The 21921-nt window shown below is 38.6% G+C and overlaps 1 protein-coding gene across 3 annotated transcripts in view; it reads right to left on the bottom strand.

Annotated features, from left to right (window-relative positions):
* The window catches only part of LOC135743917 (macrophage mannose receptor 1-like), a 172729-nt gene extending 151248 nt beyond the window's left edge, over positions 1–21481 (bottom strand). For 2 of the 3 annotated variants that reach the window (XM_065261821.2, XM_065261820.1), the window contains exons 1-16: positions 21373–21481; positions 20677–21078; positions 16061–16234; positions 14500–14655; positions 14304–14417; positions 11094–11234; positions 10228–10410; positions 9325–9482; positions 9104–9217; positions 8138–8253; positions 7912–8060; positions 7616–7812; positions 7363–7478; positions 1637–1724; positions 1398–1542; positions 621–659 (exon numbers count right to left, since the gene is read on the bottom strand). In XM_065261821.2, coding sequence (XP_065117893.1) covers positions 621–659; positions 1398–1542; positions 1637–1724; positions 7363–7478; positions 7616–7812; positions 7912–8060; positions 8138–8253; positions 9104–9217; positions 9325–9482; positions 10228–10410; positions 11094–11234; positions 14304–14417; positions 14500–14655; positions 16061–16234; positions 20677–21078; positions 21373–21445 — 2365 coding nt within the window. In that variant the 5' untranslated portion in view covers positions 21446–21481. The remainder of the gene's footprint in view (positions 1–620; positions 660–1397; positions 1543–1636; positions 1725–7362; positions 7479–7615; positions 7813–7911; positions 8061–8137; positions 8254–9103; positions 9218–9324; positions 9483–10227; positions 10411–11093; positions 11235–14303; positions 14418–14499; positions 14656–16060; positions 16235–20676; positions 21079–21372) is intronic. The other variant, XM_065261819.2, reaches the window with a different exon arrangement.
* Positions 21482–21921: the final 440 nt, after the last annotated feature.

The raw sequence follows: 21921 nt of genomic DNA, 5'->3' as shown, positions 1-21921 counted from the left end.
GACGATTCTCTCAGACCAATCAGTGATCTACAGTGTTTTCATGTCACGCTTTAGTACTGTATCAGCTCAGCTCACTTGAACCCCAACCAAGGCCATATAAAAAAGTATTGGTACTACGTACTGTACCCAGTGAAAAAACCCCACAAAAGTGAGCTGACTCGACCCGTGGGGTACTATGTAATGGAAAGCACTATAACTGAACTGCACATGTGCTTTTGTCACGCACCTTAAGTGTGAATTGGTTTTAAACTTGACATTAGGACATTTTGACTCGCTGTCAGCAGTCTGCATATTTCCAGAGACCACTCACATAACACGACAGCAGTGTATAAAACCATAACAGGCACTGTCATAATGATTCTTCATTATCAGCGCACCAAATAAATACATTTGTCCATAAGAACGTGTTTGTCTTTTAATGTAAGTAAATAAAACAGTGGATAGTATATGCAAGTTCATCATTTGTGCTCTGCATTGGGCTATGTGTGAATGATAATCACCATCATTAGCGAATAATCTGAAAATAAAAACTGCATTTAAACATCTATCTGTAGTTAAGTCCTTACTCTTCAATGTTAGTAGAGAGACAAGACACAAATGATACACAATTACATCTTTACCTTGAATAACTGATGTCGGAGGGGATTTTGGAGTTATGCCTGTTAAAAGAACAAAATCAAAACACAAAATAAGTACCTTGGAAATGTCAATAAAACAATAGATTCATTCAAAAAGATTTACTTCTTAAGATGGGCTTGATACTAGCTGTTTAAAAGTATCTTGTTTAGACAAGTGAAGTTCAGAGAAATGTTGTCATACAATGCAAAGACATTCAAGCATCAATACATGTGTCTTACAGTAAATTCTCAATACTGTACATACTGTATGTGACCCTGCCTATGAAAACATAGTCTTGTCGAATGTTTGGGAATCATGGCAGCTTTGAATGGCCCAAGAGGTCATATGACTGACATGTAAAGCAACCAATCACATTTCCGTTTTTGCCGTGTCATGTTTAGGGGCTTGGAAATGTCACCCCAATAGCAGACTGGTGTGCAATCTCTAAAGTTAATAACAACAATAGCAAACACGTTAAAATATCTCGCCTACTTTAAACATCCAGCGTTTATTTGACTATGATGATGCAAAGTGTCACCGATGTAAACATAAGAAGCTTTCATCTTCGATCAGACAGCTTTGTGTTGTTTCCGGGCTGCCCGTTAAAGATCGCAAACACACACATCTCCTGGATATCCTGTATAATTGGACCAATCAGAAGATGACTTTGAAATCTGATGAATCGTTTGTGAAATCAAACTATGATGCTGCTCATCTAATCATTATGAGACTTTAAACTGGACAGGGTCACATACATGAGCATAAATCTGCATGTGTACCTATAGGAATCTGACAGATCCAGTCATTATAAGCATCACAATCACGATCATTCCACTGGCGTCCATAATAAAAGCCACATTCTCCACAGTGTTCCAGATTATTATGGTTGTTTGGTTCACCGAAGGACCAGTTCTCGTAATCAGACTAAAACAGAAACAAGATACAAAATGTAAATTAATTAGAAGGAAAAGCCTTGATGAATCAGCAGAAATAGACAGTGCAATGAGAAATCACTCACAGGAGTTTGATCTGACCACACAAAACCAGAATTACTGTCCAATGAAGTGAAGCCGATCCACGCTTGGTCTGAGCTTGAATACCTTATGCTTAAAGATGACAATGATTATTGTTTTTACAAAAAATGAGAAGCAAAAGTTTTCAAATTAAAATCATTAAATCATTCAAACATAATGCACACCCAAGGTGGTAATGCGGCGGAGTGCCCAGGGCCAGATAATCCATAGACGGAATAATATGGTGCCCTGGGGCACCAGCCAATGGGGGCACAAAGGGCTCCAAACCCAGTGTGAGCATTTTTTACAACTCCTTCATGTGCGACCTGCCTATTTGAAATTTCTTCTTGTTGTTATTTCATATTATTACACGGCTCTCTGGAATGCTTGATTCTGATTGGTCAGTTGAGACATTTGCAGGTTCGTTATTTTCAAATAATAACCGCTCCAAAGTAATAACGCATAGCCGGTACTACTTGAACGATTAAAATCGCCCCGCCAATAAAGATTACTAGCTGTTTGGCGCCATCTTTTGACAAACACTGGACAACCATAATTTTAACATGTACGGAAAAAACAAAACATTTAAACAGTGGATAGAAGAACGAACAACGACGACAAGACACAGAAAAATTACTGAGACTGAACTTGACAAAATAGAGCATGACAGCTACGAAGCCAACACACAAAAAAATACAGAATGGGCATTAAAACTTCTCAAAGACTGGCTAAAAGAGAAAAAAATGGAGACAGACAAGTATGAAGCAGAGGATCTTAATAAGGTATTACGATCATTTTATGCATCTGTGCAAAGTTTCGCGGAAGGATAAAAATGTTAATTTAAAACATGTACATATGCCAATAAAATGTTTCAAATTCATATTCATGTCCATTTTTTTCTTATGTGGCAAGTAGCCGTGTAATAAGCGGGATAATGTAGAGGCAGCCGGTAGATATCGGGAAATAAGCCCCTTCAGTGTGATACAAGACCCTCCGCTTCGGGGCTTATTTCCCAATAACTACCGGCTGCCTCTACATTATCCCCTACTTTAAAGATGAGTAGATCATGAGCCTCAAGTGTGCATAAGTGGATGTAGGCATGGGGGACATGGGCAGCTGCCCAGGGCGGCATTTTACTGGTGGCAGCAGCACCAGGCACCCATGATAAAAATGTAATGCGTGACCCATCAACCGTCTTATATCACAATGTTCTCTACATGCAGCCCTGCATGAAATAACACATATAACTTAGAACCAGTGGAGACGTAAACAGTGCAGAAATGACACAGATAGAGAGAGCGGGAGAACTTCTAAATTAACATGTTCTGCTTGCGCACCTAAAATTCATTCAGACTAGACCTTTAAAATGTTTTCATGTTTAGTATTGTAACAGTACACACTTTTTGTTGTAAGTCTACTACACACCATGAGGGGGAAACAATGAGTTATACTCTTAGGTTTAAATGTGGGTAGAGTATAGAGCAAGTCAGGAGGTGTTTCTCAATAGCCGTTTCTCAATATGCGTTCTTGTCTGTACTTGCGTTCTTGTGAAACGTCATCAGTCGTGGCCCAAGTACTTTTCCAATTCAAAGTTCACATCAAGCCCAAGTTCACATAAAATCCCCGGATGTGTTTTTGATCCGCCCATTTTATCGAGGATGCATCAGAGGAGACTTGTGTGGACTTATGACAACGAAGTTTCCCAGAATGCATTTCGCGTCAGGAGTTCGTTCTTCCGAGTCTGAACTTGCAAGTTCGAACTACGAAGGACACAAGTCCGAGTTTGGGGGATGGATGGACTTGAAGGACTTGAAGGATCCCCGGAAGCCAGAATTTTGAGGACTGTTCCAATGTCGAGGATCCTCGGAATTTCAACCAAGGATTGAGTCCATCGTTCGAGAAATATCCCATATAGTGATGAGCAATCATCTTTTCTAAGATTCAGCTTAGAAAGGCTCTGATCCCTTAGAAGAGCCGGCTCTTACAGCTCCGGATCCAGCTCTTCATTTATTATCACTGGGCGACTTATTTTTAGCCAAAATTTGCAACTGTGAATGGTTTGTGTGTTGGTATGCAATTGTTGTTTTTATAAAAGCCTTATTTTTGCATCGTGTGCCAGATACAAATAGGTCCCGCCCCTGCCTGCGGCTGAAGATTTGTCTCTCTCGCTGACGGGAGCCAGCTCTTCATGTTCGCTACAAAGAATCGGCTCTCAGAGATGGCTCGTTCGTGAACGACCCATCACTAATGCCATATACAGGAAAGGAAACATATGTGTAGCCTTCGCGCTCTGAAATCCCCTACAATTCTATGTGCGCAGCGGCGCAAGCCCACCTTTTCACTGACGTAATGACATGCACTTGCTAGCCTGTTCCATTTACGTGTTCTTCAAATGCTAAAGAGGAGCCTCGCCTAGCCTCTGAAGGAAGTGACTTGGAAGGACTAGTCCTGCCAAGGAAGTATCCTTGACATTGAGAAACACCTAGATTACTCTGAACAGATATACCGAGTTTTCAAGGTGTTGTAGAGGGGCGCGCAGTCCACAGCTCATCAGTTGGTCACTGGGGTCCCTCAGGGATCAGTGCTTGGTCCACTCCTTTTTTCCATCTACACAACATCTTTGGACCTATCATACAGGCACATGGTTTGTCCTACCACTGCTATGCTTAAGACAACCAGATCTTTTCATTTCACCCTGATGATCACCATAGCAGTAGGTTAGGGTTAGGTTAGGAAAAGAAGAAATCTCGGCTTGGATGAAGAAACACCACCTCCAGCTCAACTGCCTAAGACAGAGCTGCTTGTTTCTCCGCCACAACTCACGCTACAGCATGACCTATCCATTCAACTTGGCAACGCAACCATTTCTCCCTCCAAAACTGCCAGAAACCTCAGTGTAGTCTTTGATGACAAACTGTCCTTCTCTTATAAAATTGCAGAGACAGCGCAATCATGCTATTTTGCATTATACAATATCAAAAAGATACAGCCATACCTTACGAAGCATGCTGCACAACTTCTGATCCAGGCCCTTGTAATCTTCAGGCTGGACTGTTGTAAGTCTACTACACACCATGAGGGGGAAACAATGAGTTATACTCTTAGGTTTAAATGTGGGTAGAGTATAGAGCAAGTCAGGAGGTGTTTCTCAATAGCCGTTTCTCAATATGCGTTCTTGTCTGTACTTGCGTTCTTGTGAAACGTCATCAGTCGTGGCCCAAGTACTTTTCCAATTCAAAGTTCACATCAAGCCCAAGTTCACATAAAATCCCCGGATGTGTTTTTGATCCGCCCATTTTATCGAGGATGCATCAGAGGAGACTTGTGTGGACTTATGACAACGAAGTTTCCCAGAATGCATTTCGCGTTAGGAGTTCGTTCTTCCGAGTCTGAACTTGCAAGTTCGAACTACGAAGGACACAAGTCCGAGTTTGGGGGATGGATGGACTTGAAGGACTTGAAGGATCCCCGGAAGCCAGAATTTTGAGGACTGTTCCAATGTCGAGGATCCTCGGAATTTCAACCAAGGATTGAGTCCATCGTTCGAGAAATATCCCATATAGTGATGAGCAATCATCTTTTCTAAGATTCAGCTTAGAAAGGCTCTGATCCAACCCATCCTCACCCCATTTCGTCAATATTTGACGACACTTGACCATTCGTCATATGTTGACGTGAAGGGTATACCTTTCGCGTCATTTTTTGACGAACTGGGGACTTCAATACTATTACGTCCGTTGCATTCTCTTTCCTATTTTATTACCATTTGCGCGTCGGTTTAGGGTTAGATTTACATAATGACATCCCTACCCAAACCTAACTCTAACCCCAACGCCAGGTGACAACTGTTTCTAACCCCAACGCCAGGTGACAACTGTTTAATTTCGCGTACACTGTTTAATTTCGCGTACACTGTTTAATTTCGCGTAATCTAACCCTAAACCGACGCGCAAATGGTAATAAAATAGGAAAGAGAATGCAACGGACGTAATAGTATTGAAGTCCCCAGTTCGTCAAAAAATGACGCGAAAGGTATACCCTTCACGTCAACATATGACGAATGGTCAAGTGTCGTCAAATATTGACGAAATGGGGTGAGGATGTGTTGTCTGATCCCTTAGAAGAGCCGGCTCTTACAGCTCCGGATCCAGCTCTTAATTTATTATCACTGGGCGACTTATTTTTAGCCAAAATTTGCAACTGTGAATGGTTTGTGTGTTGGTATGCAATTGTTGTTTTTATAAAAGCCTTATTTTTGCATCGTGTGCCAGATACAAATAGGTCCCGCCCCTGCCTGCGGCTGAAGATTTGTCTCTCTCGCTGACGGGAGCCAGCTCTTAATGTTCGCTACAAAGAATCGGCTCTCAGAGGTGGCTCGTTCGTGAACGACCCATCACTAATGCCATATACAGGAAAGGAAACATATGTGTAGCCTTCGCGCTCTGAAATCCCCTACAATTCTATGTGCGCAGCGGCGCAAGCCCACCTTTTTACTGACGTAATGACATGCACTTGCTAGCCTGTTCCATTTACGTGTTCTTCAAATGCTAAAGAGGAGCCTCGCCTAGCCTCTGAAGGAAGTGACTTGGAAGGACTAGTCCTGCCAAGGAAGTATCCTTGACATTGAGAAACACCTAGATTACTCTGAACAGATATACCGAGTTTTCAAGGTGTTGTAGAGGGGCGCGCAGTCCACAGCTCATCAGTTGGTCACTGGGGTCCCTCAGGGATCAGTGCTTGGTCCACTCCTTTTTTCCATCTACACAACATCTTTGGACCTATCATACAGGCACATGGTTTGTCCTACCACTGCTATGCTTAAGACAACCAGATCTTTTCATTTCACCCTGATGATCACCATAGCAGTAGGTTAGGAAAAGAAGACATCTCAGCTTGGATGAAGAAACACCACCTCCAGCTCAACTGCCTAAGACAGAGCTGCTTGTTTCTCCACCACAACTCACGCTACAGCATGACCTATCCATTCAACTTGGCAACGCAACCATTTCTCCCTCCAAAACTGCCAGAAACCTCAGTGTAGTCTTTGATGACAAACTGTCCTTCTCTTATAAAATTGCAGAGACAGCGCAATCATGCTATTTTGCATTATACAATATCAAAAAGATACAGCCATACCTTACGAAGCATGCTGCACAACTTCTGATCCAGGCCCTTGTAATCTTCAGGCTGGACTACTGCAATGCTCTTCTTGCTGGTCTTCGTGTATGGTCTATTAAACCCCTACAATTATTTCAGAGCAAAGCAGTTCGACTCATCTTCCAGGAGCCCAAAAAGGCTCATGTAATGCCAATGTTCATCTCTCTCCAGCTGGCTACCATTTGAAACACATGTCAGGTACAACTACTTGATTACAGAACTTTCACTGGGACCACACCGGCATACTTTCACACTTTCATATATTCATACAACCAATCCAGAACCTTATGGTCAGCAAATGAGCGGCACCTTGTGATACCTTCAAAAAGGGGCACTAAATCACGTTCCTGCTCACAAACATTGCTCTGGTGGTTATTTTGAGACATTTGACAGGTCAGGTGTGTGTTTATCTAAAAAATAATACATTCCCATGGAACATTTCTCAACCAATCACAATAAAACATTTAACAGCCCGTGGTATAATTAATTATAAAATGGGTTAGAATTGAACTGAAATGATAATTTCTTATCCTGTCATTTCAAATTAAGGACTTAAGTACATGTGAGTACTTACGGTAACACATCCATTTCATCTTCTGAATGAAAGCTCGCTAAATCACCACCAACAGCTCGACAGAAGTCACGCGCTTCAAACCAATTCTTCTTCTCATCCAACTCCTTTCTGTAGACCTAAGAAATACATATGAAAACTGTGAGCAGAATTTAAAATTTTCCCTCTAATCAACATAAAGACAATAATAATGCCTCTGGTTTGAGCTGTTACAGATGCTCAGTATTTCAGGAGAATTGTGTGTCTTCACATTTACCCGAATACAATTTCCTGGATCTTTTTTAATCCAATTATCCGGGCAGCTGAGAGGTCGTGTGGTCGGAGGCTCTCGGGTTGTCGTGACTCCTTCTGCCATTTTCTTACAGATGTATTTCTGTTTAGTGTTGCAGGCCAATACATCCCATAATCCTGCTGAAGTTCCTGTTAACATTGCTACACAACCTCGGTGCTTATCTGAGTGTGAAAATATAAAGACGTGAGAAGTTAAACTCTTGTAGATTTGACTTGGATTGATGTCACACAGACCGAACACAATGAAACTCATCAACATACCTGGCATGCCTACATTAAAGTGTGTAAACTTGACTTTATCACCATTGATCCACTGGAATCGCTCATTCTGATGAGTATTAGACAAACCAATCCAGAAATATTTCTCAGGACGAAGACCAACCAGACTGATGAGAAACGCGCTCTCATATCTAATAGAAAAGATACCACATTGTATTATTAATTTCACTGTAATTTAGTAAAGTATTACTAAATATTATCTACTCACCTGCTGCCAACATCAACCAGGTTAGCTGCAGTCTGTTCACACATTAGTTTGGCATCATCAAAAGTTTTTGTTTCCATGGCAACATTATAACAGTAATAGCCAAACCTAAACCAACCCTGTGAAAAGACATTCCCAATATCACCAAATGTTCCTTAAATACATTTTACATATTTGTATTTACACAACACTTAATAAACAACATCAATGACTTCTCATAATCACATAACAGACAGAAAACACAGTGAAACAAAAATACATAGGTTGTTTTTAAATTCTAAGAACGCAAAGAACGGATTTCGTGGGTTGCCAGGCAACCTTGGAAGAACGAACTCGGGAGTACGCGAGGACGGAGATTGCATCTTTGTGAACTTGAGATGTGCTGGGATCTTCCTGTTGGTTACCCAAAATGAATTATATTTCATGTTTGACCATCATACAGTAATATTTACGATATTAATGAGGTTTTCTGCTTCATTGCTGTTTCTTTAAAGATGCATATTTAGGCTATTGTCATTAGTCATGATTACCAACTCCTTCTTCACCCATCATTTAGCCTCATTGTCTTATGGGACTTCAAGCAGGTTACATATGTGGATGTGTCTGCATTCGCTGCATCCTTAGTATTATAACACATCTGGGTTCTTCCCTGTGTTCTCTGTACATGTGTTCTTGGGTATTAAAAAAATGGACTTTAAATGGTTGATGACATAGAGCGAAGACACAAGGACACAAGATCACATAAGAATGGGTATTAAAAAACATCCAACGACAGAAGATACATTAATGATACATACAGTATTTCATATAACTGACTTTACAAAAACAACTTAATGTTACTTGGCGTTGATTTGTAATTTTCCAGTGTGTTGATTGTGTGACTTTATTGTGGTTATTAGTTGACTTTCTTCATTATTTTATGTTTGGTTATTGAAGTAAAATAAAGTGTATGAGGTGATGCACACTCACAGCTGGACATCCAGGACTGATGACCTCTGGAGATCCTTCAGGTTTAATGGAAGCTTTCTTCTTACAGATGTAACCATGAGCTCTTTCACACAGATGATCTGACCACTTTCCCTCCTATTACACAAATGTAAAGCATCACTAATGAAGAATTATGACCATAAAACAATCAGAAAGAAACTGTAGTGAGAACAAGGAGCAAAAAGTAAATGAAAACTACCCACCTGTCCTCTGATAAGAACACAATCCTCCATTCGATTTGTGATGTGTGAAGGTTCTCCAACAAACCATTTAGTGAAGGTGACGTGTGATCTATCTGACCACTCAAACAGATTCTGAATCCTTTGATCATTAAGACCAATCCAGAGCTCATCAGTCGACACTACACAACAACATTAACGTTTATACCACCAAGTGATATTAAATTATTAGAGGTGCAACAATAACAATGATTTTGATAATCAAATAAACAGACAATGATTGCTTTATTCGTATGTTGCCAAAAATCTCCATTAAACAGGCGCCATATTATGTGCTTTATCGCCAAGATCAACCCCATATTGGACCTGGCAAGAGTGATATACAAAAAGAAAAATAACAAAGTAAACAGGAGAGCAGTGGCATTTCTAAAAAGCACACAAATAATAATAGTTCCTGTTAGATCAAGCCCTGGTTTGGAGATATTAAAGGCGGAGTCCACGATGTTTGAAAAACGGTTTGGATAAGGAGACGGGCCGACTACCAAAACACACTTATAGCCAATCAAATCAAATCAAATGCCGGGTTGCGTATGTGTGGGGCGGGTCTATCAACAGAAGGTCCAGATTCTATTGGGGTAGGGGCGTGTTTGTTTAGGTGATTTCAAATATCAACATTGGCTTTCAAACATCATGGACTCCGCCTTTAACATTATTGTGCTTTCTATCCAGAAATGCCTCAGCTCCACTGTTTTGTTTAGGACAGTCCTGTCCAATATGATGCCGAAAGTGGCTTGTGGGACACGTCATCATGTTAGATTTACTTTCTATTCTCAGCTGTTTGCATTTATATATTTCTCTCTTTCTTTTGTCAGACAACAATGTGTTGTTTTTTTGCGTTACTAAAACTATTTAGTTGTTCAGACGTACTGTATCCAGTCTGTGATATGATGAAACTGTGTTCCTCTATATTGTGAATGCTGGCCAGATCTGATCCTTCTCTGTGACACGCGGCCAAAGCCTCACTCCATGTCTTCTTTGTGCGCTGCAGATCATAACAGTGACTGGCGTACGGCACCCACGCCACTGGACAGAAGTTAGGCTGATCTTTACCTGATAGAGAGAGAGAGAGAGATAAACATTTAACCTTGACAGAATATGGGCTCTCTGTGTGTTCCCCCAAACTAATGAAAGATGTATTCAAGAGGTATGAAAGAGGTATAATATGGCGTACCACAGGGATCAGTTCTAGGCCCTATCCTCTTCTCGTTATACATGCTACCTCTAGGAGACATTATTAGAAAACATAAAATCAGCTTTCATTGTTATGCTGACAATGCCTTGCTTTACATTTCCTGGTGGTCCGGGATCGATACCCAGGGTGTTTGTGAAATAAATAGCTATAAATTAAAAAACTGTGCTCTATTATTACCAAGGCCTTTTATATGGGGACTATCTAAAGAAAATAATACTCTTTAAAAAGTGCTTAATTAAAAGGTTCTTCACAGTGACAGCATTCACCTAATTCAGCTCATTAGCATATTCACGCAATTATAAGTTTCTCCGGAACCAAGCACACATACACATCTATTATACTGTATAAATGTATGGCTTTAATACTGCATCTGAATGCCCTCTACACTAATAGCATCTTGGTTCCTGACATCTGAGACAGACAGGTTAAATCCCAGTTTGGGGTGATGCCCATCCTTGTGCTGCCATATTGATATCCCAGAGACAACTGACCGATTTCTTTGTGCAATTGAAGCTATAAGTAAAATTGACTTGACTTGTACCAGTTGAAGGTGTGATATCTGTTGAATTTCCCTTGCGGCAAATGTAACCTAACTTCTTACTGCAGGCCAAACTTTCCCACTTGGATGCTTTACCAGCGTTTAATGCAGCACAGTTAAGGCCCGGCTCCAGGGAGGGATTACCTACAGGAATATAAAGATGACATTCAAACAATTAAAGCATTTACATTTAAACCATTCAGCTGTTTTTCAACTGGATCATGGGTAAAGTTCACTGTGTTTCCTTACAGCAAAATCTCAGTGTTTATATGGGTACACACTACAGAGTGTTAAAACGTAAGACTAAAGCAGTCTGCAATCTGTGACTTTATACTCATTATCCCCTTTTCTTTTTGAAATCTCAAATTGCATTTTACATCTTACATCTTACTTGAAGAGTTATTTATTAACTTAGGTTTAGATGTTGGCTTTGTTTTATTTAAAATCACCATTATGGTGATCAGTGTTTGTGTTAGTTGGGCTCTTGGTTTTTAGCTTATTCATTTTTTTCTGGCTGCTATAACTTTCTGTGTTTAAAGCATATTTGATATGGTGAAGAAGAGACCACGTTGCAATCCTATAATGGTGGTTGATGCATAATTTCAAAAATCATCATTTACATTTTCTGCAAAGCCACTTACAAATAAGGTAACAATAGAAGCAAGTAGAGCAACACTAAAACAGAGGCGGCACCAGGGAGGAGCTAGGTGGTGCTGTAGCTCCCCCTATAGTATCCATAGCACCCGCCCAGCACCCCCAAGAAATGTCTGTAATATTTTATATGTTTATATTTTAATGTCATGTTTCAATAGTCTTTTTCATGTTGTTAAAAAAGGAATTAAATAATAATTTAAAAATATACATTTTAGTGTAAAATAACAAGGCCCAAACAGGTGATCTTCTTTGGGCAATGGGCGCAGCACCTGGTGAACCTTTGACCTTAACGCACGGCAGTTTGTTTATGATAGCAAGTTTGGAAATTTAGCAAAGACCCTCAATTGCGACAACATCATTGATGCCTTCGCACTCAATCAAAAGTTGTGAAGACGTCTATGGTAAGTGCTTGATTTTCCCCAGCTGTTGGCTATTACAAATTGAATTAATTTGGTGGTTAAAGCAGCAGAAATCTTGGCTCTTCATAGTTACATCTATAATGCTCCAACCATAGGAATACTGCTGATTTATCATAGATTAGTGTTGGTAACTGGCTGTGTGATTTCGTGATCTGAGCATAAGCGTGCACAGTTTCTGTTGGATTATGTTGTTTGTTGCTCCGTTGTATTCAGGGCTTGACTGTGACAGAATTGTGAAATATTATTTTCAGAGGTTTACATTGGCAGTCTTATGTATATTGTATCTATAGCCATTGTGTTGAATACTTTTACATAGTCGTGAAAGGAGTATAGGTCAGTTAATGCGGGCATATAGACTCCTTTACTGTTTGTACACAATTACGACATGTCAACGTATGCACGCGCATTTTGGCAACGAAAGTATGGCGAGAATCAGCATTGAAGCAACACAGACAGAGAAAGTTATTTTAAAAAAGTTGACTTTATCAACATTTTCAACACAGCTACCAGATCCGTGTACTATAGTGGAGTGGATAGAAGACGTTAGCATGTATACGTATATTAGTATACTATGTTAGTGCAACCAAACGCAACAACCAGACATTTTGATTCTGGGCAACCGTTTTAATAAACTTTCTGAGTTGCTAACACGTTAGAACCAATGGGGAATAACACCACTTCTGTTGCCAAAATGCATGAGCAGGCTATTTGGTCACGGGGGCTGTAAAAGGGTCTAATATATATATACACACACCAAGGGTGGTCCAATGCGACCTCCATAATGAAACGCCCCCAAAATTCCAAGCACCTTCTCTTAAGTGTTGAGCATCCCCATAGCACCTGCATCAGAAAATCTCTGGAGCCGCTACTGCACTAAAACAGCAATACATAAGTAATCATCATCTAGAAAGTGTTTGCTCATTCATCATAAGTATCTTTCCCTCTCAGTAATGTGATACTAGCCTGAGATTCAGCACTCTCACAGCATTCTAAAGATTTTGAAACAGTGTATACTTAAAAATTAACCAAAGTATAATTTAAAATCACAAACATCAAGACATAGAGTATGAATAACAACAATTGTGACAAGGAAAATGTTCATTATTTTTCATGCCGCAGTGCATTCTGGGAGGTCTGGATGAGATTTGTAATTCTTTGATACCCAGCATGCATTGCAGCATGAAGCTTTTCATTTTATTGTCACCATTGTTGAGATCCAATGTTGGAGAAAATGATTTTATTACCATTTATGGATATGTTTCTTTATAACCAATACCTTGTTTCTTCCTTATAGCAACATAAAAAGAATATGTGCTAAGTTTTAACACCCCCCCCACCTTTCTTAGTTTGGGGTGGTGGAAAGTTTTGCTTATCTATTTAGAACACAGTTTTTTCTATAGTCTAGTTTTAAATGCTTTTAGATGTGTGTGTATGTACGTGTTACATTCATGACATGTGATGTCTTGCACTTATCTTTTTTTGGGTGTTGACCCATCTAATAAATAAGGGCTTGCAGACAAAGAAACGGAGAGAGACAGCTTGAGCATTTCTTTAAGAGGAATCTCTCTGGCTCTTTCCCTCGCGAGTTTTAAACCTTTATTCTTGGTCTGATGTGTCTTAATTGTGGTTAAGGTAAATTGAATAAACCTAACATCCATACTTTGATTCCCAATATTTGTGTGTCTAAATTAGACAATGGTAAAATTTTAATGGTCAGTGTTTCAAAAATTTTCAGAATGCCAGACTGATATGAGAGTGCCAGATCTCATACTTTAGTATCACATTATTGAGAGACAAAATACTCCTGGGGCTTTTTGTCGCAACAAATATGTTTTAAACACACAAAGTTATAGCAGGCAGAAAAAAAATGAACAATCTAAAAATAAAGAGTTAAACTAACACAAACACTGATCACCATAATGGCGACTTGAACTTAAACAAAGCCAAAGAATCCTAAGTTAACAAATAACTCTACAAGGAAGATGTAAAATGCAATTTTAGGTTTCAAACAGAGATGGCGATAGAGATGATCAAGTCACAGATTGCTTTTAACACTCTGTAGTGTGGACCTATATAAACATGTTTCTGAGCATTGTTAATTTAACACTGGGGATTTAGCTGTGTTATTAATGTCAGTTACCAGGAGCCCAGTTGAGATATCTGAATGGGTTTCCATTACTCCACTGCCATCCACTCTCAAAGTCAAGACTGTTGAGTCCGATCCATAAAGCTGAACCCAAGAGATCTGTCAAGCCTGAAATATAAAGATCATGAAATGCTGCTTTGTTTAGTGAATGAAATCATTTAAGTTTAGGATAATAGTGGGATCTGTGTACCTGATATATAAGACTGTTCATGTAGTTCTGATATACTGAGAAGATCTGCATCTTGTTGTTGGCAGCTGGTTCGAGCTTGATGCCAGGTCAGTGCTGTTTGTGTGTTTCTCTGATATAATACACCAGTTACTGGATCACTGTCCCATCCTGAGGCGCCTTTTGAGTCAAACACAAACAGTAGAAATCAAACAAATATTTTATTGTCTAACAGTACAGTGACTGTCACCTGAATATTTCTAATTATACCACAGGTCTGATAAATGCTTCATTCTTATTGGTTGTGCTTTTTTTAGTCAAAGCACACTTATTAAGAAACTCTAGTTCAATATTGTACACAGATTTTACCTTTGCAATTTATTCTTTAGCATATTTTCTAAGAATGTATCTTCTTTATTCTCGTTTTGTAATATTGAAGAAGAATCTATTTTACATTTGTTTTATCAATGCCCATTTTCTAAGTCTTTTTGGTCAGATGTTACTATTTCAGTTTTTCTATGCTGTATGTTTCGTTTATACGGACTTTAATCTTGTCTTTAATCTTTAATCTTATGTCATCTACATAAAACCAGAACCACCTGATTTTAGAATGTCTTCCTGAGACATTAAAGGATTACTTCACTTTCTTTTAAAAATCCCGATAATTTACTCACCCGAATGTCATCCAAAATGTTAATGTATTTCTTTGTTCAGTTGAGAAGAAATTACGTTTTTGGTGGTAAATATTTCAGGATTTTTCTCAGTTTATTAGACTTTATTGGACCTCATCAGTTTACAGTTTCAATCTAGTTTAAAATTGCAGTTTCAACTCATTTTTAAAGGACTCTAAACGATCCCAAACGAGGCATAAGGGTATCTATAATACTAATTAATGTCTTTGTGTCAGTTTATTTTTTTTAAATTTTCCGCAATTGTCTGTTTCACATATGTAACGCATTACCTTTTCGACGTCATGACATCTAAATGGTTGCAGTGTGTAAGTCCAAATAATGGTTCTGCCTGAAAGTATCTTTAATTATTATGTATAAAATTATTTTAATGTGTTTAGAAAAGAAGACTGTGATGGCGCTCGTAAACCAGTATTCCAGGATTCACAGAAAATGTGTGTGTTTGTGTGCCATAGGATGTGTTTGTGTCAGCAGGTCAGTGTCCAACAGGTCTGCTTGCATTTTATTACCATTATACAGGCAAAGCAACAGGAAGAGCAAAATAAAGGGAAAAAGAGCTGCTGTTGCTGATCTAGATCTTTATTTTCCTTCCTCTCTCTCTCTCTCTCTCTCTCTCTCTCTCTCTCTCTCTCTCTCTCTCTCATAATATTAGGCTTTTATATAACTGAAAATGTATATTGTGTTGGACTTGATTTCCAGTGCACTTATGTATTGCTGTTCTTGTGTTGCCATAATTACTTCTATTGTGTACCTCACTTGTAAGTCGATTTGGACAAAAGCGTCTGCTAAATGACAAAATGTAAAATGTAAATGTAAACTGAAAGAGTAGCTTTTTTCAACAAAAATAAGACAAGTTATTTTAATTTATATTGCAGTCTTGTGTTTTGCAGTCTTACTTTTGGTTGGACAGAAGCCCCATTTCTTGTCCGTATCATAATCTGCCTCAGTTGAACACCACGGTTTGCCGTCTGATCTTCCCTCCACGGTGCACTTAGCGTACCACTTGTCACCAAACTTAAAGGGAAACTGACATGGCTTTCCAAATGAATTCCCACCCAGGGTATAAATCTCTACAGGACACAAAGACACAAAAGAAATAGAAACTGTAATATGAAGCAGAGAAAGATCTACAGTAACAATATGTCAAAGGGTTACCACTTGATGTTTAATGTTAAAGCAACTACTGTAAAGCAAATCTTGGGATTGAGATTGAATTAAATTGTTGAAGAGACAACAATTACTACTGGTAACCAGAGGTGGGAGTAAGTCACACATGTGCAAGTCACAAGTAAGTCTCAAGTCTTAACCTTCAAGTCTCAAGCAAGTCCAAGTCCATTTTTGTGAGAGTCAAGTCACTGCTTTACGTCAAACCATTCAAGTCAAGTCGTAGCAAGTCAGTGGCAAGTCATACGGGGAAGAGTTAATTAAATAATTTCTTGTTTCATTCGGCTTCCTTAAAAATTGGCATAACACCACTGATCATAACAAACTTATGAAAATTACAGTTACATCATTAATATTTGTCTGACTGTCAGCGGTATGCATCTATCCATCATGCTAAGTAATCCATTGCTTCTGTTTTGCATGGTGTTCCTCAGGGATCCGTGCTTGGGCCTTTACTTTTCATCATTTAAATGCTCCCATTAGGTCGCATTATCTGTCAACATAGTTTTAAATTTCATTTCTATGCAGATGACACTCAGCTTTAAATTAGTTTTAAACGCACCGCTGTTCTTCCCACAGACACCATATCAGCTTGCATTAAATACATAAATACATGGATGACCAAGAACTTTCTTAAACTAAACACTGATAAAACACATCTACTTTTAATTGGCCCTCTTAAATGCACAATCCATCTCAGTACAGCCAATATTGATATTGCTGGCACGCAAGTTCTACCCTCTGTTACTGTCAAAAAATTTAGGGATTCTGTTTGACTCATCCTTGTCTACTCTTTTGATATTTCATCACTCAATAAATCTGATTTCTTTCACCTTCATATTATTGCACACTTATGACCATTTTTGAAAATCAATGGTGCAGAGACCCTAGTCCAGGGGTGGGCATTCCTGGTCCTGTTGTGCCACTGTCCTGCAAAGTTTAGCTCCAACCCTAATCAAACACACCTGAAAAATCAAAGGCTGCAGGATGACTTGTAAATGGCATTCAGGTGTGTTTATTTAGGATTGGAGCTAAACTTTTTGGACAGTGGCCCTCCAGGACCAGGAATTCCCACCCCTGCCCTAGTCCATGCTTTCATAACCTCCCACTTAGTCTACTGTAATTGTCTTTTTCTAGGCTTACCGACCAAAACTTTTAATAAACTTCATCACATACAGAACTCGGCTGCTATGGTTCTAACACGCATCACAAAATCACCACTGTCCTTTTCAGACTACACTGGATTACTGTTAATTTCTGTGTTCAATACAAAATAATTCTTATTACATTTAAAGCTCTATATGGCTCTGCCCCTCAGAACATCACGGATCTCATCCACACCTATACACTTACCGGTGCACTCAAAAGTCATCTGAATCTGGCCTATTACAAGCCCAAGGTTCAAATTAACATCTTTTGGTGGTTACTATGGAAGTCAATGGTTACAATCAGCGTTCTTGTTTTTTGTTCATCAGAAAAATGAAATTCATACAGGTTTAGAACATGAGGATGAGAAAATGATGACAGAATTGTCATTTTTGTGTGAACTATCCCTTTAATGAGTATTAGATAGCTCTGTCCTTCTGCTTGCCTTGCTGTGTCACGTGCATAGGTTTCATTAACACTGGGGACGCTGGGGACATGTCCCCCCCACTTTTTGAAATGGCTGATTTTGTCCCCACCACTTTTTGAAAGCATTTGGTTAAAATGTTTTGAAAAATTAAGCAATACCTGTGTGACTTACACTGCAAAATTGTATAGTTTTTGTCTAACTTATTTTCTAATGTGATTTTGCTCATCAAGAAAATGCATCTTGATTTAAGATTTTTTAGATATTTCTACTGGAAACAAGACAAAAATACTAAGAAAAAAAGTCAATCAATGAGCAAAAATCTAGTTTTTAGACCAAAAATATCAAATTTAAGTGATTTTGTGCATAAAACAAGCAAAAAAAATCTGCCAATGGGGTAAGCAATTTTTTCTTGAATTTTTCTTGAATTTAGTTTTTAAAGCGACACCATGTAATTTTTCAACCTTCATAATACATTTTCAAGACCCTTGTGATAGTACATCGACTTTAAATAGGTTGAATGACATGTCTACCATAGCCTGACGGGGTCTGTTTCACTTTTACTCGTATTTTAAAACTTACGGTTTCTGGTAGTAACCAGAGCACAAAAAAAACTACAAAATTTGACTGCTTTACGGCATACATCACTTCCTCCACACAATTTGTTTTTATAGTGAATTTTGCTGGAGGCTACTTAAGGAGTGTAGAGAGCAATGTCTATTATATGACTCTGTGGCACTGTGTTAGTGGTACAGACCTATGACACGGGTGACCCGGGTTTGATTCCCCTTTAAGGCAATTTTTTATATAAACTCACGATCTTGATTTATACATAAATGCAATCTTCTTTATAAATGACGGCGATTATCTTGCATATAGTTCCCTGTATTCAGATGTATACTCTTCTCTCTTCCTCATTTGCTGCGTTCCGCTGTCACTCGCGTGACGTATTACAAAGCGGCAGACATAAACACTTCTGTTTACTTGGATTTGAAGCGACAATTTTCACACAAAAGAGAGGAAAAACGAGCGCCATTGCGGAAAATCCTTGTGGGGAGGGAGAGAGAGACGATGCAACAATATTTGTTTTGAAAAAGGCAAGGAAATACTTCTGATCGTTTCTCAATTGGAAGGCTGCAGCCTCCGGAGGTCAAATCGAGCCTGGTTTATTAAGGTAAACTGAGCATTACATTCGCAAGTCATAAGCATACTGCAACAATTTATGATTAACTAAGTATAATAGTCAACTTTATAATTGTTAATATTCTGAAATAAGACAGTCTTGATGACGTATGCAGCTTAGAAATACGACATCCGGAGGCTGCAACCTTCAGATTGAGAAATGGCTTCTGCCACGACGAGTTCCTCATCAGAAAGTTGAAACATGACTGCGTTTCTCCCTGTTGTCTCAAAATGTTGATCGTTTAGCGTTTTAAATGTTTAGTTTTTAGTTTAGTTTTAAGGTTGGCCAGTTCCTTTCCTTTGCGACTTGCGCTTGTGGCCTCTAGGGGCGCTAGGCGTGAAAAATACATGTCTAGCACCCCCTAGTGGCCAAAAAGTTCTATGGTGTGCCTTTAAGAAAAATGTTCAAGGTCTTTTTACTTACCCCATTGGCAGATGTTTTTGCTTGTTTTATGCACAAAATCACTTACATTTGATATTTTTGGTCTAAAAACTAGACTTGTTTTCTTAGGTCATTTTGCTCATCAAGGAAAAGCATCTTATTTTAAGAATTTTTAGATATTTTTACTGAAAACAAGACAAAAATACAAAGAACATTTTTTCTTGAAAATCATTTTTTTTGCAGTGTACGAGCAGTGGTTTTGTGGTCTAGGGTCACATATGTATCGTTGTGTGCTTATAGTGTGTTTTCTTTTACATATATAAATTTCATTGTAATCACTGACTTAAAATGCTGCTGTTTTCTACACTATGGTGCTTTGGCACTATTCGGTTGAGTTGGTGTAGCAGGGACTGTTACATGTGTGCAGTCGACATTGTTGAGGGTTTTATGCTAAGTATTTTTGTGTTGTTGACTGACCTAGGCTATACCCATTTTGATGCGCTGTTATTCAATATTTTTCCCGTCCTGCTGTAATGTTTTTCATCTGATCTTTTGTCCCCACCACTTTTCAACACAAACTGACGCCCCTGGTCACGTGGTTAGGTTGCGCCGTTCTGGTGCATTTAAAAAAAGGTTATTTTGAGTTATTTAACTTAAATCTGAGTCAAGTGTCAAGTCATAAATGTCAAGTCAAGTCGAGTCTTTTATTAATATTTGTCAAGCAAGTCACAAGTTCTAAAATTTGCTAAAAACTATCTCAGCTCTGATCACTTTAAGGTGAATCCTGGGAAGTTTTTTTAATTATTGGTGTAGCGGAGACGCAACTCCAGTAACTCAGTTCGAGGTCTAGCTTGGTGTCCCTTGCTGGTCCTGTTCCCCTCTCTCCACCTTACAATACTGTCTCTCTTTCAGGTGAAAATGCTCCCCCCAAAAAACTTAAAACTAAAAAATACATGAATATGTAAATTAAATTGAATTCATTTACAAAATTCAAATCAGGAGAAACCTAAATTCAGTGATGTGTGTCCAAATGTTTGACTGGAGGAGATGAGTAGTTAACAATTTGATTGTCAGTTACTGTTGTCATCTACTTTAACCCAGGTTTTGCCTATTTTAACCCCCCCCCCAAAAAAAAAATTGTGCAAAATACCTAAAATTGAAGTTTATCGCAAAATGTGAATGCATCTATCAAAATTGCAGATGTTTGCTTGTACCTTGATATCCATGAGTACACAGATTGTCTTTAGTCCCATAAATCTGCCAGCGACTCCAAGATCCATTTCCCTTAGAAAGCAACATGTTTTGGTCCCCTCGCTTGCCGTAGTTCAGATGTAACGGTTGTCCCTTTAAGCCAAACAAGGTCTCATTCTTACATTCCCAGGTCTGTAGAGGACTGAGCTCTTTACAGGGCAGAAGGATCACTTTCTCCAAGTCTTTAATATTTTGGGCCCCCAAACAGAGTTTAAGAGAGACGCTGATAATTCTTGAAGTAGAAACCCATCGGAAACGCTGAGCGTCAGAAGATACATCACACGGTGCCGTCTGTACAACACTGGCACTGATGACATTCACACATCTGTTGTGATCCTCATTGTAGATGAGAAAAGAGCTGCTGTCTAAAGAAATTAAGATATCAGACAATGTTAATGATATTTAATATTACACCGACTACCAAGTTTTTTTAAAGTGCCACTGACATGCAGAACTCATGAAGCATCTATATTATTTATATCTACTTTATTTGGTTGAGAATGATGCTTAACACCAAAATTAGATAATTAGACAGATATATAGACAGACAGATATTTGTCATTATAAAGTGCAAAAATGAAGATATTAAATATTAAAATGTCCACTAAACATAAATAATAACTCCCGGTAATAAAAACATAAAAATTAAACCAGTGTACCTGTTTGACTGGACGGCTGTACTGCAACATACAAACAAATCAAAACAAACAGTTGAAGACGAAACATCTTCATATCTGAACTTTCACTTTTGATCCACACATAAAGAAATCCAGCATGTGTTTGAGGAATGAGCTACTTATATACTCTTGTTAAAGTTTATATCCTGTCATGTGGTCGGGGTGGAGTGCGTTTAGAAATGGGGGGGGGGGGGTAAGGTGTCCAAACACCATATGCCTTTTTAAGTCAATCTAACTGTAGTAATAAAATTCACAATGTAGAAAGATTTTTTAAAAATTTGTGACGTCTATCAGGACCTCGGAGCTCTTTTCAGTGAGGTGATTTTTGAGAACATCAGGCTTCATGCTTAAAACGCATAAGATCTGATATGTACTGTATGCATGTATACTATGAATTAGTTAAATTACTTGTATAGTTTTATATTTTTGTCTTTACTGTTTAATTTTGCTCTAATTGAAAAGCATTTGGATACATCTTAATCTGAAATTAAACTTGATGAGACCAAAAGAAAGATAACAGAAAATAATTTA

Source organism: Paramisgurnus dabryanus, chromosome 2 (genome assembly GCF_030506205.2).
Source record: "Paramisgurnus dabryanus chromosome 2, PD_genome_1.1, whole genome shotgun sequence".
NCBI lineage: Eukaryota > Metazoa > Chordata > Actinopteri > Cypriniformes > Cobitidae > Paramisgurnus > Paramisgurnus dabryanus.
The sequence above is the reverse complement of the archived record's forward strand: the minus strand, read 5'-3'. Positions and strand labels throughout refer to the sequence as shown.